Genomic DNA, 22,364 nt, shown 5'->3' on the forward strand with positions numbered 1-22,364 from the left:
TCTAGTCTTACAAGCACACACTGCAGATGCAATCCCCACAACATTTGGGGCACTTCCAGTCATTAGAAGCCGCCACCTCCTCAGATATCTTCTTGTACCTATTTTATGTAGCACAAACATCATGAGCAATTAAATTATTTTACAAACGTTCTTTAGGAAAACATGGGAAGTTGACCCTTCAAAAATTTAACCTATACTTGACTCATGACTGGCAAATCTTGATGCCGCAGTGACGTTTCCCCATGACATTTGTGCATAAGAACACACGTTTCGTGGTCCTTTGACAACACTGATACAAATTCAATCAACAACTTAAGAATCATTGAATCAATAAACTTTCCCGAAACACAAACAAAAAATTCTCTAAGCTTCAAACACATGTTGTCATTGCCTCACATAATTTAACATTAAAGAAGATGACTACAAAAGAGTGAGAGTTTTCTCATTAAAACAAAACCCTTCTCGATAGATCACCTGGTGACAGAATACTCCTTCTCCAGCCATTTTTTCAATTTTCACAGAAAAAAAAATTATAGACTCTAAACTGTCACAAGGACTCTAAATTCTCTCTCTCTCTGTTTCAAAAACTCCTCCTTGCCTCGAATTCGGAGCTCTTCTTCTCTCAGTTGTAAAACAAACACAAAAAACGAGTTTTCTCACCCTCAACACTGACTCAATCTTTTAGTTACAAATACAAATAGAGAAGACACAAAGAAAACAAGAATGCTGATATGAGGCTCCGAGCTACGATTATATAGGCCAGTTTGGATCCTTCCTAAGCCAATTCACAGTCACATATGCAGTGCATGAAGGCCATTTGAATTCGGTGCACCAATCTGACACATTTTCAATTTTGACCCTTCCTAAGTTTGAAGGCAATTCCTATTTCTATTTCATAATCAACAGATATTGAAATTTCTCTTAAAAAAAATAGAATTTGAAATTTCCCACCATTTCACTAATTCATTTCCTTATGATCCAAACACTATTTTGTTGGATATTTGACTGTTTCCTAACTAACAGTGAAACTTTAGAGAAACCATTAATACAAAACCAGACAATTTAGATTTGTTTCCACCTATAAAAGAAAGAAGAAAACTTATTTCCAGAACAGAAAAAAAAAATTCCATTTAAAATTACCTTTTAATATATTTCTCTTTGAATATTTATGTGAAAATTACTTCTTCTTTTTTTGTTGAGGAAAATGTGAAAATTACTTATGTGAAAGTATTTATGTGAAAATAAAAATTGTTTGGAAATTCACTTATTCATGGTTAGTTATCTTGAATCTAATACATAATAACAGACTCATAATAGACTCATTGTTGTATCTGAGTTATTTATTTGATAAAAAAAATATATATATATATATACAGCCATTCTCGGCTGCGGACGTCCGCACCAATGGTTTTGGTGCGGATTTCCATTTTTGCACCACTTTTCGATCGAATTTCCTCATCTCCACCGTGTAGTATCTAGATAATATTGTGTAGATCATCTCTGTAAAATTTCAGCCAATTTGGTGATTGTTAAGGCCCTCAAAATTGTGTTTTTCTGGTATAAACATGAACCGGACAGAATTCAGTCCGTCCATTTGTTTTTCGAGTTTGAGGGCCTTAACGATTACCAAATTGGCTGAAATTTTGCAGAGATAGTCTACACAATATTATCGAGATACTAGACGGTGAAGATGAGGAAATTCGATCGAAAAGTGGTGCAAAAATGGAAATCCGCACCAAAACTTTGGTGCGGACATCCGCAGCTAAGAAATATCGTATATATATAACTAGTCATCCTAGTAATTAAAGAGAAAATCCCCTGAATATGCAATTGTATTAGTAAATTTTTTTTTTTTAAGAAGAACGTAAATATTCTATTAAAATAATCCAAAGTTACAAACCATGAGAGTTCAGCGGACAAAGTGATTATTCAATTGTCCAAAACAATAATTACAGCGGAAAATCTCATGAATATGCAATTGTCTCCACACTTCTCCGTATCTAAGACAATGATTACAACGGACAAGAACCGAAATAGGTTCAACCGTAACTTAACCTATTCCAGAAGCCTCGATACATCCTTACAGTTAATCTAAAGAAGAAACGACCCTTTCAAACACTATATGAATTGTATTAGTAATTTTGATTTCACAGTTTCATGAAATCACCAACTCTGAATTTTTTTTACTAACTGTGTTCTTGAGAGCTCTAGTAAAATTTAAAATTGATCCAGTCCAGATCTGATCAAACTTAGCCTATCGTAAAGCCATATCAATCAACAATGTCTATACTCGGTCAGGTAGATCGTAACTACATCTAATAGATTAATATGATACTTTGGTCAAATTCTAACCCAGTCAGATCCAATCTAAATCTGACCAAACTTAGCCTATCGTAAGCCAGATCAATCAACATTGCTTGTATTCGGCTAGATCTAGTAGATCGTGACTGCATCTAGTAGATCTATATGATACTTTGTCAAAGAGATACCTAGTCAAATTTTAACAAGTTAATCACTTCATTATAAAATAAAGGGAAAATGCCCTAATGCCCAAATATTTGAAAACTAAAGCCCATTCCAATGATAATAATATTCTTGACCCCAATTCAATGAAAGAGAGACTTATTTGTGCCCAAATACACAAATTTTTATTAAATTCATAATAAAATAAAATTTTTGAGACATTTTTACCCTTAGTCCTTATATATATGCTTAGAGAGAGAAAGTGTTAGAGAGAGAGAAAAAACTTTGCCGGCAGCTCACCGGATCTCTGGACACCGGCCGCCGGACTCCGGTCACCGGACACTGGCCGTCGGACTCCGGTCGCCGGACACTGGCCGCCGGACTCGGTTACTGACCCCCAGTAACTCGGTTACTCCGGCGACCGATCGTCGGAACTCAGTTTCTGACCCCAAAAATTCAGTTACTGACCTAATAAACTCAGTTACTGACCCCTAGTAACTTGGTTACTCCGGCGACCGATCACCGAAACTAAGTTACTGACCCCAGAAATTCAGTTACTGACCCAAGAAATTCAATTACTGACCCAAAAAACTCAGTTACTGACCCCCAGTAACTTGGTTATTCCGGCGACCGATCATCAAAAGTTAGTTTCTAACCCGAGAAACTCAGTTACTAACCCCAGAAATTCAGTTACTGACCCAAAAAACTCAATTACTGACCCCAAAAATTCAGTTACTGACCCAAAAAAACTCAATTATTGACCCCAGTAACTCAGTTGCTCCGGCAACTGATCACTGGAATTTCCCCAGTAACCAGTTACTGACCCCCAATAACTAGATACTGACTAGTTACTGACCCCTGATAATCGTGGTACTAACCCTTAATAATCGGTTACTGACCCCCGATAATCGGTTACTGACCCCCAGTAATCGGTTACTTACCCCTAATAATCGTGTTACTAACCTTTAATAATCAGTTACTGACCTCAATAATCAATTACTAACCTCAAATAATCAATAAGAAGAAATATCAAAAATTTGCCAGAGGCTAGCGACGCTGCAACCTAGAAACCTCACACCTACTTTCCTCAAGTTCACTCATCTTGTCTTTATCTTCGCCGTAAAAATCGTGGACGACCACAATATCATGAATAGGCTCAACTACGGCCATAGCAGTGGTGCGCCATTGCCGAGGTGCGTCCTCGATCTCGACTTCAGCGATGCTTGATGGGAGAGAGTAGTTTCTAGAGAGAGAGAGTAGTTTAACAACAAAAAAATCACTGCTCCATTCGTCGCCGGCGCTTGGGAGGAGGCTTCAGTTAAGCTGAGTGTCGACCGCCAAACGCCGACCGCCGAGCAACGAGCGTCGACCGCCGAACAATGAGCGCCAAATGTCATCTATCCCCAACCGTAGCTTCCTAGCAGGAATACTGTGCAGTCCTCGCCGACGAGCTCCATCACGCCAAGATCTCGATTGTCAATATGTGCTAGGGTGATCGATCCTTACAGATCAAGCTCCGAAATGTCACCATGATCATGCCAAACCTTCACAGGTGGAAGTTCTCTAGGTGCCGCCTCTAGTTCGCTTGTGACCTCTTGATCGCCGCCATTAGCGAGTTGAACACCGGCAGCTCCAACTCCTCCACGAACGAGCTGCTTCCGACGTCCATGTCCGATCGCCACCGAGGTTGACTAACGCCGCATGTGAGGTGAGTCCGGTCCTCAGATTCGATCTGGATTCCGAGAGAGAGAGAGAGAGAGAGAGAGAGAGAGATGAGATAGTTATTAATAGAGTTAAGGATATTTTAGTCTTTTTCTTAAGATTTGTGTAATTGGGCATAGTAAACAGATTTTCATTGGAATGGGCAATTAGTCTCTATAATTAGTATCAAATAGGCATTTTCCCTAAAATAAACAAACAAACAAAATGTTAATCTATAATTTAAATAGTAAAAAGAAAATTTTGAACCACAATATTACATGTTCTACGAATCTAATAATCAGAAAACAAAAGTCTACACATATAATACTAGAAAGTAAAAGCTCATGTGAGACAGAGATACAAATGAATTTGAATTACAAATCTAATGCAACAAATTATAGTAGTTGAAATACCAGATTTTTTTTATGGCTAAAATCCAATTGAAGGCTAAGGCTATTCTATGATTCCAAGCGTCTTGCCTTCGATCAATAGGGAGTGACAATTCTATAATGAACGGAAAATGAACATGTTTAAGAGGTGGACACGAAGCAAAACAAAAACAGGTGACAAAAGATATCAATCGGTATGAGAGTGCAGCGAGAGGCAACGTTATATAGTGAGACATGAAAGATGACATTTAGGGTTAGATAGGTATAATTGTAATTATATTTAGAAACGTCAAAAAATCTTGAGAATATTGCTTTCTGATTGTCATTTTGTCGCTACCATAAATCACTATAATGTTGTTCCCCTTAACCGTTAAAATATGTCGAATGCTCAAACATCTAGTTTTATGAATGCTAATATGGTAATGTAAAATAAGTTTCAATACTAGCTAATCACATCTCATCTATATGAGAGCCTTCTTTAAATTGGTAATGTAGATTTATGCCATACTCATGCTTATAATTAATGAACCTACTTATGGACCACAATGAATGTTGGGATGAAAAAAATCCATTATGTTACATTTTTCATTTTCATTTGGGGATAAAAACTTCCATTAACATCCTCAAGACATTGGTAACAGTCGGAGATGTACCCTAAATGAAATACCAAGCCCGAAATACGCATCTGAACCTCAATCTTATTCACAGCCTGCTAGTGTCAGATCATCATCCACACCTGGTCTCCCACATTCACTAGGTAGGGGCCGTAGGGCATTTTTGATTTGATCTTTGCTTGTAGGTTCAAGTTAATCCAAAGAAATGATGACAGAACTAATGACGTCACAAATCCTTTCTTATTTTTTCTTGTCTTTAAGAAAAAGTCATCTGCTTGGGGCCGAAGAAACAGAAGGTCGGCTAAGCAAAGCCGCGGATATACCCTTTGACCCCAACTCAATGTCATCGAAACACGTAACAGCCACCGTCTTCGAAGCCCATTTCCGTAATTCACCTCCTGCCATAAACCGCCAATAAAATCAGAAACGCAGCTTTGAGGTCCCTCGATTCTACGAGTTTCTGATCCTCTCTCCGATCGTGTCTCCGTTGGAAGCTCCTAGAATCCATGGCCTCCCACGACCGAACCCTCAGCCCCAACAATTTGGCCGTCACCGTTAGGGTTCCGTCCCCGACGCCGCGGAACCACCTCGACGGCGGTGACGGCGACGGCGACGGCGTCTCTGCTTGGTGCTCTTCGCGGAGTACCCGGACCGAGCTGGCCGCCAATTTCAAGCGGAGCGTGGCGCCGGCGCGGGTCATGTTCTATGAAAACGGGTCGTGGACCAACTTCCCGGGTCGGGTCGTGGAGTTGCTCCGGTCGGGCTTCTTTGAGCGCAAGGCGGTGCTCCACCTCGAAATCGAAGGGTCAACGTACCTGTTTGACTTCACGCGCATGCTCCAGATTGACTCCGGCACCGGTAGCCAGCGATCGATCGCGTGGATTGACGACAACGGGAAATGCTTCTTCCCGAAGAAGTTCGTCAGCGACGAGCTCTGCGGCGGCGGGTCGGATAGTCCGAAGATTGAAATTGAGATCCGGGTCGACGTCTCGGGTCGGAATTCGGGTAAGAGAAAAAGAGACGATGAGGCTGAGGATGAGCACGAAGTGACGTCATATAAGCGCCAGTCTCAGCCTCAGCCAAAGTCTCAGGGCTCGTCGGAAAGTTGGCCGAATGTGAAGTTGTTGAGAGAAGGAGAGAGAGCTTTTACGGCGGTGAGCAATTTCTTTCTGAAAGGGATGAAGAGAATTGATCATACGGCTACGATCAGTGCGATTCGTCAGTGCGTTCGCTCTGGGCCGTTGGATAAGGCTCGGCTTGAGGTGTTTCAGAAGCAAATTGAGCTCACCAAGGCGGCTCGGGGCTCGGCGAATGTGGTCCACGCTTGGTATTGTGGGTCGTCTAGAGATATACAGGGGATTTTGGCTCATGGGTTTGGCTTGCCCAGCAAGGTTGCTGGGTCTCATGGTGTTGGTCTATACCTCTCTCATTTATCTTTACCTTTTAGGTAATTATGTGGTTCTTTGTAGTTATTTACTTGTGTGTTTCTATGTTTTGGTGGGTTGGGGGTTTTGGGTTTTACAGTTGCTTATGGTGTTGATGGTTTGAATTGTGTAGTACTGGGCTGATACAGCCCGATGATAATGGCGAAAAACATGTTCTTTTGTGCCGAGTTATATTAGGCAATGTGGAGAAAGTTGAGGCAGGGTCTCAGCAATGCTACCCTTCGAGTATGGAGTTTGATACTGGTGTGGATGATACTAGGACTCCTACACGGTATGTGGTGTGGTCTACTAATATGAATAGGCACGTTCTTCCTGAGTGTGTTGTGAGCTACAAACCTTCTGGTCATGTGCCTGGTATGGATCATTTTCATTTTTATTTATGGTGGGTTTTAGTTGATTGAATGGTGGTGTTAGTTTTTTTCTTTCTTCTGTGTTCATATATGGGAAATGGGTTTTTATAGGTTCTCTGCCTAAGAAGTACCATCTTGCGGAGTTGATTTCGAGGGTTAGGAATTCCTTACCCCCTTGTAAGGTTCAGCAATTGTCCAACCTGGTCAATGGTTTAAAGGTGAGTAAGCTTCCTTCAACTTAAAAAATATATGGTGGTTCATATTTATGTTCGTATTACTGGAATCATGGAAGAATCTGAATGTAAATATCAATCTTCAGGCTGGTAAATTAGCAAGAAACGATTTCTGCAGACAGTTTCGATTAGTTGTTGGGGAGCAGTTGCTGCGTTCTGCAATTCCTGAGATGTGTGGCTCGGAACAAGGTTCTACTTAGGTTTTATTTATCTAGGAGGGCATATAGAAATGTGTTTGTCATGGTCTAGGAAATTATAGAGCATGTGTAATCTCATTTCTTATAAGTCATACTAGGATTAGAGTGAAATGCCAACAAATACAGTATAGCGAAAACCTTTTCTTTTTGGTTCTTTAGTTTCTTTCTTTTTGTTATTTTGGTTCTCCATAGCAATGATGTAGCAAATATGCTTTCAACTTTTATGAAACAGTCGGTGTGTTGTTTTATTAGTAATGATGTTTTGGGTATGTGATGCAACCTGGCTTACACAGTTTTGCACCTTGTAGCTTACACCTTTACTTATAATCTGGCATTGAAGTTGAATATTTTTTTTAATTCAAAAATCCGAAAGTTATGTTGGATTTTGATAATCTAAACTGCAAGTTGTCATCCTATGGGCTTGTGTTCATGAGTCCTTACTGATATGCTCTTATTTCTCCAGTGACTATATATCTGAAGCTAGGGGACTGCTAATATCTTTATGTTGAGATTTGACACAAAACTTGCATATGAGCTTGCTTGCAAGTTCAAGATAATATCTCACATTTAAAACAATCTTGATTGGGGTGTAACCTTGGTATTTCCCATTGATGGGAAGTTTATTCCATAACTGGTAAAAGTTCTACTATATACATATATTCTCTATTAAAGGGATTTATATGCCATCTTCTTATACATTTTACCATCTCTATATTCAAGTGTTTTGAAGAAGAATATTAAGTTAAGGGGACTTCCAAGTCTATAATCAAACTATTGAAAGATGTTCTCTATGATATTTCTCTTTTTATGTCTCTGTTTGTCTGTCCTAAATAGGGTGTTTAAAATTTAGGGAGGCTTTGTTCTCTAGCTACTTCAGTCTAGATTATGAAGCAGTTTCGACCATGGTCTTTTGTTACATCCATTTGTCTGGTCACTTCCATTCATGACCCTAGTGTGTGTGTGATGATGACGCACATGGTGTTGTGTCAAAAATCAATGCGACTTTGATTAAGAGGTTTAGGGACTGATACTACAAGCTTAAGTGATGCCTCTTCTGAGGACATTTGTGGGCTGGCAAAATAAATTTATTTTTTAGATGAAAAGGGAAAAAAAAATAAAAAATAAGAAGAAGTACAACTGGTTTTAAATGCATAATGAAACTGCCTAGGGCATGAACATTCCCTATTTTCCTACTAATTCCTTTTGAAAGTTAAGTAAGAAACAATTACGACATATTCTGAGGATATCATCTCTCATATGTCGCTTGCCCTGGGAGTCAGATACAGGGGACTTAGGTTCCTACAGTTGCTGGGTAACCCTCATACAGTTTAAGTAGATTGTTGGGAAGCCCTAGTGGTTTCCACAAATATATAGTGTATTGTATCATGCTTCTATATATCAGTACCAGCTGATGTGGTATACCTTAAAGTCACCAAGTGCGTGATAAGATTATTGAAGATTCTTGTGGTATGTTGTGAAATCTTTAGTTTTCAGTCTTTTTGTGTTGATCCTTGCTCATAGTCTGAATTTGGGGTTTTTGCATCTAATGAGGTTTTCAGATGGCCTGTCCTCTTGTCAGTCTTGTGTATGCGGCTATTGAGCTTGTAAGCCAAGAATAAGGACATTATGAAGTTCATGAACTTATGAGGACCGGACATTTTGAAGGGTTTCATTAAAGAAGGTAGAAGCATACTTCATCTGAATTTGGTTTTGGATTTTTATACAGTAATACATGTCGCATCTTTTATTTCTTCTGTTGATGGAACACTATTTTGCCTTCACTTTTGTGCAGTATTTTGAATTCTATCAGATACCCATATGTTCACTTGCATTGTTTTATTAGATAGAGAAATATAGATCAGAGGAAGTGCTATGAGTTACCTTGAATAAGAATTGTCAAATACATCTGGGTGAGCCCTGAACTGATCAACTGTTGATAACTTGAACTTAAGTCAGTGTGTTAAGAAGAATATGACTGGTTCTCATATGTGACATATGATAAGTTTCTCAGGAAGAGATGCTGGTTTTTAGAATTGTCCAGTCTTGTGGGCAAAAAGTTGCTTCGGAGAGAGGAAAGTTGCTACCTGAAGTAACAAGACTCATGCACGGTGACCATATAGGAGCTTTTTGTTAACTGGCATCATAAGAGAAGAAGACGTAACTTTTTGTTGTTCGTTATATGTTCATGTAGCCTGTGGTTAACTCCTTCCCCACATATATATTCTTGGCCAGTGTCTCCAGTAGCTATATCCATCGCCGTTGTAATGTCCGAGTGTTCAAATTGATCGCAAAACCGTGGTTATGTTACTCGTCTCTTTGCTGACAAAGAGAATTGTATGAATTCAATTTGCGGTAGAAGTAGAAAAAGTAGAGCATAAAATCTTGTGCAGCAACATGAAATCTGCTCTTTTGCACAAGACGCATGGTCCGGATTTGTGACAACCATTTTAAGAGCATACCTAGTTACTGAATGACTGAAATCGTGATCTTAATTCTTTGTTACATTTTTGGCAAATCCTCGAGGCTCCTTGCCCACCAGTAGTGGAGCTTGCACTAAGCTGAAGCGCCAGGTTTGTGTGCCCTTCAAGGTTGGGGCTAGCATACGCTCTCGGCAGGAGGAAAAATACGTCACCTTATTGAATGATATTGGCCATCTAACTTGGTCCTCTCCGAAAGAAAATCTTGGCCACACTGGTTGCTTGTTAGCCTTCTAGTTTGGGATGGAGATGATATGAGCATCCCACCCAACATTGAAGATGATCACTCTCCTCTACCAGGATGGATGGTGGAGTCTCTCAAAGCCGTGAAGTACATAGACTCGGACCATTTCTCCGTCCCTGAAGGCAAACGGGCGGTGGAACTTGTAGCCGGAAAAGAAAGCGCAATTGCACAAATTGTTCGCACCATCCACGGCAAGACCTACATGCTAACATTCTCTGTCGGAGATGCAAGCAACTCATGTGAAGGTTCCATGATTGTGGAGGCATTTGCAGGCAGGGACACGATCAAAGTTCCTTACGAGTCCAAAGGCAAAGGCGGGTTCAAGCGAGCCGTGCTCAAGTTTAGGGCGGTTGGTCCTCGAACTCGCAGGTCAAGAAAACAATGCTCAACCAATTTTAGATGTAAATCTAATGATGAAGATCGAGAGTTATGATTAAAATAAGGTCTTCTGTTTTTCACCGTTAGATTACCAGAGTGATTGACCATAATTACGTGAACACTACTTTTGATAAATATTTTTTGACCTTATAACAAAATAATAAGAGTACTTTTTCGCCCATGCGGGCTTTGATAAAAATAATAATAATAATAATAAGAGTATTGTTTATATACACTAATTCTTTATTTGACATTTAATTAAGAATTAAATTCAGTTTACCCCATGAGGTTTGGGAGTAACTTCATGTTAATCCCTATACTTTCAATTTCATCAGTTTACCCCTCAAACTTTCGAATTTTCCCCAAGCATGACCAATATCCTATATTCTGTCCAAATCGGACATTAACTGCTGATAATTTTAACCTTAATTATGAGGCCCGTATCTAGAATTTGGGCAAATCGGACCTTGTCTGTCCAAATCGGATCTTTATTGCTGATAATTAACGGTCAATTCAAACGGAATATGAGAATTTGGGCACGGCAGATAGAAATTGAAGAGTTCAAGGGGTAAACTGATGAAAATAAAAGTGTAAGGACTAACATGAAGTCACCCCCAAACCACAAAAGGGTAAACTGAATTTAATTTTTTAATTAATAACATTTTACAATTCTCATCTTCTTTGTGAAAACAACTTCAGTATCTAGTGGGTTAGGCACAAGTTCTTGGGGTCACATTTGAACTTAGGACTTGGGCATATATGGAACTCGTCTAAAGATTGGTGCACCATAGGGGGTTCTGGCGGATTGACCTGACCATATCGCCGAGAGTGAGCAAATGGCCATAGTATCGAATTGCATCGACACCTGATCGTCTAGCTGTTGACCATGTTACACCTCCATCAAGAGTTGGGAACTAGTTGGGGGAGAGGACTACATTGGCCGGATTCCAGTCGTTTAAGTCTTGCAGAAACCCAAATGGGCATTCTAGTTTGGAGTGGCAGTACAGACTTTGTAAAGGGAGCATATTTACCTGTAAACAGTGCTTGCTAGCTTAGTGGGATGAAAATGAAATCACACAAGAGCCCCCCTGGTAGGTGCCAAGTTTATGAAGGACAAGATCTTGTGGACATGTATAGTGATTGCGCTATTGCGTTTGTGGTATACAAATGCACTGCAGATTGTCCCCTTATGAAATTGACAGTTCCTGAATCACATTTGTTGAAGGATTCACTGATTGGAATCCCAGCTGACACATCTCCTTTAGGTAATGCATGCATCGTAACCAGAAAAACCAAAACAGTACTAGCATTGCATCAAAGTTTGGTTTGTTGAGCTGATTATTTTCTATTGGACTATAAGTTGACTTGTGAGAAATAAATTGAATCTCTATTTTGATTTTGGCCTTCTTTTTTAAATGGGGATGTGTTTAATGAGAAAGGTATGTTTCAACTATAGCTGACTGGAGAGAAGTCATGTGCACTGAAATCAATTCATGATTCTTGTGTGCTATTATTGAATGTTTTTCCCCAAAGCCCTGGAAAATTGAAGTCTCAAGCCTCAACCTCGCTTTGGTCCCGGCCCCTCTTGCTTCTTGGAGGGAGCTGTGCTCTTCAGTGCTTGGTCTTAGTATTGAGGTCACAGGAAAAATTATAAGAGCATGTCCAACAGTGTTTTGAGCAGTTTTTCTTTTCTAACTCATACACATTTCATATTTATTTATTAAATTCTTCTCTAAAATTTTAGAGAAAATTAATGGGATTCTGTTGGAGAAAAATAATTAAATATCTTCTTAAAGTTAAAGAAAAAAAATCAAGAATATAAAAGAGTTGTTGGAGTTGCTCAAATAATGTAAAAAGATAAGAAAACGCACTTAGATGAATGTGAAATCTTCTGTCGATGAACCATTTTGTTTAGGTTGTTTGATGAATGACGTTCAGGTCATAAGTTTAAATCTTATTATATGATAATGATGAGATCATTTTCTCTTTAAGAGAGAGAGAGAGAGTGTTCTTCTATGTGGTACTTGGTTCATGGAATCATATATATAGTCACACCCACCCACTTATTGTCTTATCGTGTGCAATGATGTATTACATACGAATGAATAGTAAAGGACAATGATTTACCTTTCAAATTACTGTTCTGCTTGTTGCCTACAGTATTTCTTATCAGCTCATCCATGAACTACTTGACATAGTTTTTCAGAATCAGCTCATCCATCCATGCCTACAGTATTTCTTATCAGCTGCTACCTACAAAATGTATGCATATGGTATTTCAGAATCTTCATAGTTATTAAAGAAGAGTAACGATAGGTGAACTATCTTAGAACCCATTTTACGTAACAGCTTATGTGGTATAGCCACTTCATCAAGCCTTAATTTCAAATTATTTTATATTTTTATTCTTTCTTAGTTACAATTTTATTTTTCTTTATTTCACTTTCATGTTATTGTCTTAACCCTATTTTTTCCGCTTCTTACTTCATCTGCATATACAAGCTTTGATCCATCTTCAACAATATTTGTAGATTTATTACTTTTCTTGGTGACGAACATATCAAATCAGATTTGGTTCTTTCATGGTTCCACTAAGAGAATGATTTTTACCGGGCTGAAAGAACCAGAGTCAAATCCTCTTCCCATCTCTCTCTAATATCAACAAAGCTTTCTCTCTAATCTCGGGTTCACCTCTGCTGGCGATAAAAAGAGAAAATTATAGCTGGGTAACTTGGGTTCTTTCAAGTTTTGACTAAGTTTGGAGGACTTGATCTGGTATCATCCTGATCTTTGTGTTCGTCTCGATCTGACTATGTTCTATTTATCTTATATTCTCATCATGTAGATTTGAGAGAAGAAAGGGAAAAAAATAGGGTTTGTAAGTGAAAAAAAGAAAAAGAAAAAGAAAATTGTAACCAACAAAAAATATAAAAAATGAAATAATCTGAAATCAAGGTTTGATGAAGTGGCTATGCCACATAAGCTGTCACTTAAGATGAGCTCTAAAATGGTTTCCCAAAAGATGGTTCACCTAGTATTACTCTTTAAAGAACTCACGGTCCTTTAGAAATTGTTATCTAATACTTCGATCGTATTCAGAGTATACAACGTAAAAGTGTTTGTCATTGACAACGATCCTATACATGAAAGAGTAGTATGCCACAGAACTCAAAACATCAATATAGACTAGTTAGTGTCTTGTGAATATGTACGAGAATCAGCAAGAGGGGAAAAAAAACCATAACTATTGCACTCATAATATGAATCCCCAAGTAAGGTAGATGAGAGCAAACCATGCACCAACGAAATTAAACCCTAGCCATGTAATGCATGGATAGCTTTCTTACTCTCTAAGTACGTACGTACGTACTCGCAACTAACAGTGAAAAGTACTTGATAGAACTCGATCTATATTTTTCAGTCCTCTGATCATGACTGTTTAAACCTGCAGTAACTGTCTTGGTCATCACTCTCAATCTCTAAATGAACATCTTGCTTGTAAAGCAAATATGAGATCAATGAGCTATGCGACGAACCTAACAAGCAAAAGAATTTAGAGACAACGCTAAATCATAGATTAAACACTTATTCTGTATCGAGACTGAACAAGGAGGTAGAATTCCAGGTTGTTTCAAGTGATCCTGGCATGGATTCGATGCATGTGATATATATGGTAGCAACGCTTATACCATGCAACACGTTGTAACTTGTAGCCAAGCACGTTGCTAGCTAGCTGCCTCTGTAATTTATTCTCTGCCCTCGTTTGTTTTTTTGTTCATGCTACACAATATCATTTATTTTCCTTGAAAAAAAAATCAAAACACAAACAGTACTACTGTCCAGTACTGTTTAGTCTAGTGGTATAAGTCTCTCCTTATAAGTGAGATGTCGTGAGTTAACGTTCTACATGTTAATTGTGTATTTGATAAAAAAAAAAAAATGATATGAAATCCACACACCCCAAATTAAAATTCACACACTCTTTTTTCTTTTTTGATAACTTAAATGTTGTCTTTTAATGATTTAGTGACGTAGAGACTTAGACTTTGCTTTTTTGTGAATGTGTTAATCAAAAAAAGGAAAAAATGTCTGTAGATTTTAATTTGGGGTGTGTAGATTTCATAACCCAAAAAAAAACATAAACAATATTACTACTTAATTTCCAGCATCGATCACACACTTATTTCATTTTGTTGTTTCAAATCGAATTATCTTACCCTCGTTCACATCTTAATTAGTTAGCAAGCTCCATAAACTACATGAATGTAATATGCTTAATAAAATCTTGCTGATAATCTGATAGACTTCTATCCCAAGAATATCACGAGCTACACAAACAAATACGCAACGAAAAGTGATTGAGAGAGATGGATATCAGACGAGATGAGATCGATCAAGAAAGAAGGAAACAACAAGAAGGGTTTTGTCCTCTTTTATGCGAACGATATCAATTGGTGGCCGGTAGGCGACATTTAACGTTCTAAATTAAAACATGTATTGCATTTTAACAAAGGATCGGATATAATGACAGATATCCAACGTCAACTTCATGGAACTACCTCAATTTTCTCTACAATTTAAGTTACCAATTCCTAAGACAAAACCAACAAGTTAGTAACACAAACGAGATCCACAAGAATATCCCACTAAAGCTAGATTAATCTCTCAAATAACATTTATCTTTACATTCTTATCAATAATTATGATGTTAAAAATAATCAAGTTATTAAAAGAATGTGCTGTAATCTAGATATTGTCTCAATCCTTAAACGTATCTTTCTGTGTCCCATAGTGAATAATCACCATTCATCATATCCTTTCGTTTTCCAACTACTACTTTCTTGGTATAAGTTGGCAATTGCACAATATAAATGGAGGGATTATGGCTAATGGCTTTCAAGTGACTAAGACCAAATGCGATAGAATAAGAGCATAAAAGGCAATCGAAGCAAATGAAAGATCTAACATATGAACCGAATCGGTATTATATTGCATAACGATTTCCATTAACATAATAATGGTAGTCGATCATAAAAAAGGCGTTTATCTTTTCCATCGATCCACCAATATATCTGTATGATTTCTTGGATCCTAATTGGAAAATCGCAATGCATGCTTGCGATTGAGAGAGATAGTTGGCCACCTGAGGAACACAAATGAACTGATAATTTTTTTGTCATTTTAAAGAAAACATTAGCAGCAATTGCCTACTGGTGGCTCCTAGCTTCACCCAAAGATAAGGTATCAATGGATCATCACAACTATGTGGACCTAATTAATTATAATACTCAAATGAACAAACGAAAATTAATATGATATAATCCACCCTTCATTATATTATTGTTTTACAATTAGTATATAAATTAAGCAATCTAATTATATGTTGTGCAATGCTTATCCAGAAACGAATGCATATATGGGTCATTGTTTAACCTCCAAACTTCACTGTATGCATGTCATGTTAGTTAGTACTTAGTACGTAAGAGGTCGTTGTTTATCTCAAAATTGCATCGATTCATCTTGGACATATCTTCAACCAATCAGTGACGGAGCCAGGATTTGAACCTTGGGGTCCAAACATTATAGCATAAATGTATATTAAAATTTTATAAAAAGTTACATGACTCGATGATAAATTAGATCTTTAAATGAAGCAAAATTTTATTGTATACATCTCATAAACTCGTGCAATATTAAAGTGTGCGAATGAAGAAAGTAGTAATTTAGGCATCACTTAATACTTCACATTTTTTGTTTTGGTAAATTCATTAATTTTCCTGTTCACTAATTAAAAGAAATCAATTATCTTAACAATTTCGATTGGTAAGACATAAAGACCAATCAATTCTATAGATACATTTTTTTGATATAATTGATTTGTCATTCAAGATTAATTGATATGTAGAGAATTTTTTTGGTGTGAGGGGGGGTGTTAAATGATAGAATTAAACAGATTTTTAATGATAATTAACTAATTAAGCACCTAAACTTCAAACTTTTCAAAATCTAAAGTGGGTTGGGGTCTGATCACAGCTTCGCCCCTGCAACCAATAGATCTATTAAGTAAGCAAAGAAGAAGTCTTCTAAAATCCAAAGACTTCTTTTATTTCAAGTGAATTGTCTGCATTGAGCTGGCGTTTCCCTGAATTATGGTTCATGGCATAGTTACTTTTGCCCTCCTAACAACGTCTTCACATTTAAGAACAGAAAAAAAAACGTACAGAAAATAAAAATAAATAAACAAAATAAGAGATGTCCTAACGCGTGACTGAAGAATACGAACAACGCGTGGATTTGGAAACAAGTGGGGACGTTTCAAATTCAAAAAAAAAAAAAAAAAAAAAAAAATACCCCCATAAAAAATTATATAATAAAAAATCCAGCCTCTTGCCTTATAAATATACTTCTCTCTCTCTATCCCACACATCACCATCTCTCTATTTCGTTCTCTCTCTCTTAAAATCTCTGAAAATCTCTGCCAGAATCTTCCAGATCTTCAGAAGAAGAACAAATGAGGGAGGAAATGAGGGGCCAATTGGTTTACGGTGAGAAAAGAGAGGAGGAGGAGGTGGAGGTGGAGCAGCCGCAACGGTGTCGTATTGTTAACAAGAGGTTTGTGGTGGTGGGTTATGCTCTTACGTCTAAGAAGACCAAGAGCTTCTTGCAGCCCAAGCTCGAAGGTTTAGCTAGGTAATTTAACAGATAATAATCTATTAATCACATCTGTTTTGTTTTAGGAACCTTAATCCAACAAAGGTTGTGTCTTTTTTGTTTTTTGGGGATTGAATTTGAGGTTTTTGGGGTTAGGAATATTCTAGTACAAGGTCGTGGAATCTTTCGTTAAAGAATTTTACTTTGGGGGTTTAAAGCATATACCCAAATTGTATTACCCAAGTTGTGTGCTTTCAAGTCCTTTTCACTAAACCCAATTGAAGTTAATGCAAAAGTTTTGTTCTTTTTTGAATAAAATACTGTTAATGTGTTTTGAGGGTACCTGGAATCTGCATGTCTGTGTATCTGTAAGATCTGAAAACATGAATCTTGAGATGTATGTGATTGGTTTGGCTTCAGTTCAAGGCCTTAATGTTAAATATTTGTTCTTGGAGATGTTGGAATTGTTTTGAGTTTTTCTCTTTTGAGTTATTAACTTGGCTTTGGTGTAAAGTTATCATGGTGGAGTTTGCTGTTTCAAGTAATGATCTTTGACTTTGTTGTGTGGTTGTTTACTTACGAGGGTAAATTATTGGTTGTTTAATGCAGAAACAAGGGGATATCGTTTGTTGCTATTGATCTTAGCAGGCCTCTTTCCGATCAAGGACCTTTTGACATTGTCTTGCATAAGGTCTGGAACCTTTTTCTTTTTTTCTTTATTCAGCTTCACCTGTATGTGATTTTTGTTAAATTTAATATAATATGATGAAAGAATCAAGAAACGTTTTACTCTTTGTCTTTTATTCCATCTGTAAAGAAATGTGATGATAAATGTAGGTGGTTATCTGACGAGTTTTGTTGATCTTTTCTTCTCTGCAGCTTTCAGGAAGAGAGTGGCGCCAGATTCTTGAGGTTGGTTTGTGTACTTTCAGTTTTCATCTTTCAGTTTTAGTCTTGAGAAGTTGCTTTCCTGGATTGAATTGTTTTGAACAACCTTCATACATGCTAACCTACTACATCATAGTTTCACACTATATACACTGCGCATGACATCCAATACTCTCTAACAGTGGCTGGTTGGCAACCAGACTGCTAATCTTAGAACTTATTCCTGTCTGACGGAATGTGCAGAATGCTTCCATTTCCTTCGTCACAAACTATGACTCAATATTTGAGGTCGAGGCCTCAAGCTTCCCGCAAGTGACGATGTTTCTACTTCCATGACCATCTAGCTGAGTGTTTCAGGTTTTCTAAGCATCTTTTTGTGAAAGATTGTTGATTCTCTTGAATTGATTCATCTGTCCAGGGTATTAAAGTACCCGCATTGTCGGCAGAATGGGAGATAACTAACTTGATCTAAGAGATTTGGATTGCCAATACTTACCTTTTACGTGTCTATGAATCTACTGCACCAAGATTTCTAAGATAATGTCTGGAAAACATCCTATTATAACGTCCTATTTCATTAGCTCGTTGAACAGTAGCAGCTTTAGGTCACTGGCCATCCATTATACCTTGTTAGATTATAACTGCAAACTTCCCTCTCTTGGATGAAAACCCATGTTCTACTCTGTAGTTGCCTGTCCTTATGGCTAAGGGGTAATTAAACGAAGTGTGTTTGGTTATAGATTAATTCTTTGAAATTATGAGTCTATTAACATGACACATAATGCAAAGTATATTGATTCCAGTAGTTGTTTTCCTGTCAGAAATGCAAACTATACAGATATTATATGACTAAAGCTTGGAAAATAATCATATTTGTTGTTTCTATGTTGATTTGTCAAAAAAAAAAAAAGACCAGAGAAGAAAAATGTTGGCTTAGAACTTGCGTAGAGCTATGTTGTTGTGATCACTCAATAACTATCTTTGTTGCCTGACCGGTGGATTTCACTAATCTAACTCTAAGTCGGGAACTGTTCTCTATTGTTGACTGTTTAAAGGGTCACTTAGGGTCTGGTTATAAGATGACAACTTCTTATTACAATAGCAATTAGCAATGTCTGTGCAGCGCTTGCATGGATACGTAGCTATAAATTGTTTTTGTGCACAAAAAGTAAAGGGTAGAAGAAACTGTTTCTTCATGCAATACTTATTTTCTGCACTTGTGTTTAACATATTTTGCAAATGTTTGGTTTTCTATCACTTCTGTATTGTAAACCTTGGATTGTGTGATAACAAATTGGTACCTCGCGTGACATTTAATTACAGTTCTGTTCAATCTTAGTGACTAATTATTTCTCTGTTTATTCTTGTTATCAAATAAAAGCCGTGGACATAAGTGGTGTCCGTCCCTTTTTAGAAAATATGAAGTAATAAGGTTTAGCAGTTTAAGTTTGGCTCTGGGTTCAACAGCATTGTTGCAGTCCTTTCATTGTGAAGTTTGTCAATGTTGCAGAACCTTTCTATATCACCTGTATATTGTCTGTGAGGAAATATGAAGTGGGGACAGGGATTATATAGTAATAGGAAGTCTGTAATGTGTATACTAGGAAGAAAAAATAAGGAAGCTAGATATATTATTTCATTTATTTGTGTGGGAACATCTCAAATCCTTCTATTTCTGTTTTCTCTCCTGTTAATGGTGGCAAATCCTTTTTACTGGACCTAAAATTTGGTTTAATGATTGCTTTTACACTTTTGGTCATTATTGTTGTCTAATCTGAAATTGCACTCTATAAAGCACTTGGTTGTGGTTTGTTCTTAGCCATTTGTCTCCCGATCGCAGGACTATAGGAAAACACATCCAGAAGTTACTGTTCTTGATCCTCCTGATGCTATACAACCTTTACACAATCGTCAGTCCATGCTCCAGGCTGTTGCTGATATGGACTTGTCTGATTCCTATGGTAAAATCTCTGTTTTTTTTTATTATCCTAAAAGTTAGATTACCTAAAAAATATATATTTTGCTTGGAGTTTGGTTCACTGGTAGTATTAGGTCAAATTAGAAGCGTGGAAATGATTATACTGTGCTTATTAATTGTAATTTGGTTGGTGAATTATTGCAGGCAAAGTTGGTGTTCCCAGACAATTGGTTATCAAGAGGGATGCATCATCCATCCCTGACGCTGTTAGAGATAGTGGGCTGAAACTTCCTCTTGGTATGCATATTTGATCTTGGTAATTTCTTGTTGGAAATAATCAGGACCACATGAAATATTTCAGGCTATTTTTACCTGGATGAGATCATTGAGATGTATTCGCATTTTATTTTCAGTTGCTAAGCCATTGGTGAATGATGGAAGCGTAAAATCCCATCAACTATCACTTGCCTATGATCGATACTCCCTCCAAAAGCTTGAACCTCCCCTTGTTCTTCAGGAATTCGTAAACCATGGTACGCCCTCATATACATGCACTTCCTTCCCATTTATACTGGTCACAAGCCTATGAATTATGAATTTTTTCTTCTTCCTTTCATAAAAAAATAATAAAAATGAATGTTTTCTTCTTTCCCTGATTGTAGGAGGAGTTCTTTTTAAAGTATATATCGTTGGTGAAGCCATAAAAGTGGTCAGACGTTTTTCTTTACCCGATGTCAGTAAAAGAGAGCTGTCTGAAACTGCGGGTGTATATCGTTTTCCACGGGTTTCATGTGCTGCAGCTTCAGCAGATGATGCAGATCTGGACCCTAGTATTGCTGGTGAGTTTTCTTGTCTAGGAATTTGGGTTATTTTCTGGCTTTCAGAAAAAGTTTGTGTCATTGCCTGACTGGGCTAGTTTTTCATCAAGTTAAAAGTCTTTATTTTGATGGGTTGTACCCTTGACTGAAGTGTAAAACCATGGGATCAACTGAAGTTCTTTCAGTTATGCATCCATAATATGAGTACTGGTTTTTAATTTGTATCTAGGCTGTGGAAGTTGAATATGCTGATCAGGGATCTAATATGAGTAATTTTGCTTTGCTTGCAGAACTTCCTCCACGGCCATTACTAGAGAGGCTTGCCAAGGAACTTCGTCGTCGGCTGGTAGGTCTTTCTGTTCACTGTGGTTTTGTGAGTGTACATATTGGTGCATGGATTTCTATTTTCCAAGTGTGCTAGTGCAGGGATTTAATTAAAAAGTTTCTTGGTGTATAGGGTCTGCGGTTATTCAACTTGGACATGATTCGAGAACATGGAACCAGAGATCGGTTTTATGTCATTGACATTAACTACTTCCCTGGTAAGTGTAATCTAATGTATCTCTTATCTGATTTATGGTTGTCAGGCAACCCAATTAGTGTGCTCAGCATCTCCTTTAAATCAGAAAAATGAGTATCTGTTCTTTTAGGAGTCGTGGTCAGTTGTTCTTAGACTGGCATTGTTTCGTTACAGGGTATGGGAAAATGCCGGAGTATGAGCACATATTTACGGATTTCCTATTGAGCCTGGCAGAGGCCAAGTACAAAAAGAGATCTGGCTGAGGGAACTTAATAAACTCTGCTAGAGATCGAGGTGCAAGTCTCCAGACTCTGAACACGTAGCAGAGAGCACCTGAATAAGATTTGGCAGGGCAAGATTGCTTGCTTGGGTCCTACGTATAGGGGCATGTGTGGATCCCTGCATATGGCTGAGAAAGGATGTTTGTCCATACATTCAAGCGCCTTTTAGGTTTGATCTCCTTCCCCGGAAGAATGCATCATGTACAGAGTTCTCATAAGTCTAACATGGCTCTGTTTGTTAGTTCTTTTTTTGCCTGCTACTCAATGTTGGTTGGTGGTGTAAGCGCAGTACTGATATACAAAATTTCGTAATTTGTTGGGATATTTATTTAGGATTTAAAAATTGAATCTACATGTTAATCTTCCAGACCAATGGTTAAGAAAGAATGCCAAGGTCATATTCTTGTTCAAGTCCTAATAATCACTTTTTTTGCTTTAGTTGAAGATGCTTTGCTTTCTATTGTGCCATAGAAATTATAAAGATGAATACACTCCTGCTGGTTCTTCTGGCTTATAGTTTGGGGGGTCCTATTCTGGGTGCGGTAAATCACAATCTTGCTTGATGGTTTGAATGTAGTTTAATACTGGTTCTAATGAATGCTCAACCTACTTGGATTAAGCATTATAGAAAATTTCATAAAAGTCCTCTTTTAAACATTTTCTTCTACACAAGTCCACCCTAATCTTTTTACCCACATAAGTTCACCTTATCACCCAAATCCATCAGCTTAATATTATTTTGTATCCAAAGTACCTTTACCTTCATTTTCATGCAGAACCACGTTCTCTCTCTCTCT

General features: G+C 37.6%; 3 protein-coding genes across 3 annotated transcripts; all 3 read left to right on the forward strand.

Moving 5' to 3' along the window:
* The first annotated feature begins 5,613 nt into the window (after window positions 1-5,613).
* On the forward strand, window positions 5,614-9,062 carry LOC101308179 (inactive poly [ADP-ribose] polymerase RCD1-like). The gene is made up of 5 exons (XM_004299800.1): window positions 5,614-6,614; window positions 6,725-6,966; window positions 7,074-7,180; window positions 7,282-7,384; window positions 8,952-9,062. The coding sequence occupies exons 1-5, from the start codon at window positions 5,674-5,676 to the stop codon at window positions 8,990-8,992; spliced, it is 1,434 nt and encodes a 477-aa protein (XP_004299848.1). The 5' UTR covers window positions 5,614-5,673; the 3' UTR covers window positions 8,993-9,062.
* Window positions 9,063-10,123: 1,061 nt separating this feature from the next.
* LOC101291836 lies at window positions 10,124-10,546 on the forward strand. The gene has a single exon (XM_004301397.1). It carries the CDS (start codon window positions 10,124-10,126, stop codon window positions 10,544-10,546), a length of 423 nt encoding a protein of 140 aa, XP_004301445.1.
* A 6,368-nt stretch (window positions 10,547-16,914) lies between these two features.
* Window positions 16,915-21,976, forward strand: LOC101308465 (inositol-tetrakisphosphate 1-kinase 2-like). The gene is made up of 10 exons (XM_004299801.1): window positions 16,915-17,181; window positions 17,752-17,833; window positions 18,022-18,054; window positions 19,871-19,991; window positions 20,153-20,245; window positions 20,362-20,481; window positions 20,611-20,787; window positions 21,057-21,112; window positions 21,224-21,308; window positions 21,461-21,976. The coding sequence occupies exons 1-10, from the start codon at window positions 17,003-17,005 to the stop codon at window positions 21,547-21,549; spliced, it is 1,035 nt and encodes a 344-aa protein (XP_004299849.1). The 5' UTR covers window positions 16,915-17,002; the 3' UTR covers window positions 21,550-21,976.
* Window positions 21,977-22,364: the final 388 nt, after the last annotated feature.

This window comes from Fragaria vesca, linkage group LG5 (assembly GCF_000184155.1).
Source record: "Fragaria vesca subsp. vesca linkage group LG5, FraVesHawaii_1.0, whole genome shotgun sequence".
Classification (NCBI taxonomy): Eukaryota; Viridiplantae; Streptophyta; class Magnoliopsida; order Rosales; family Rosaceae; genus Fragaria; species Fragaria vesca.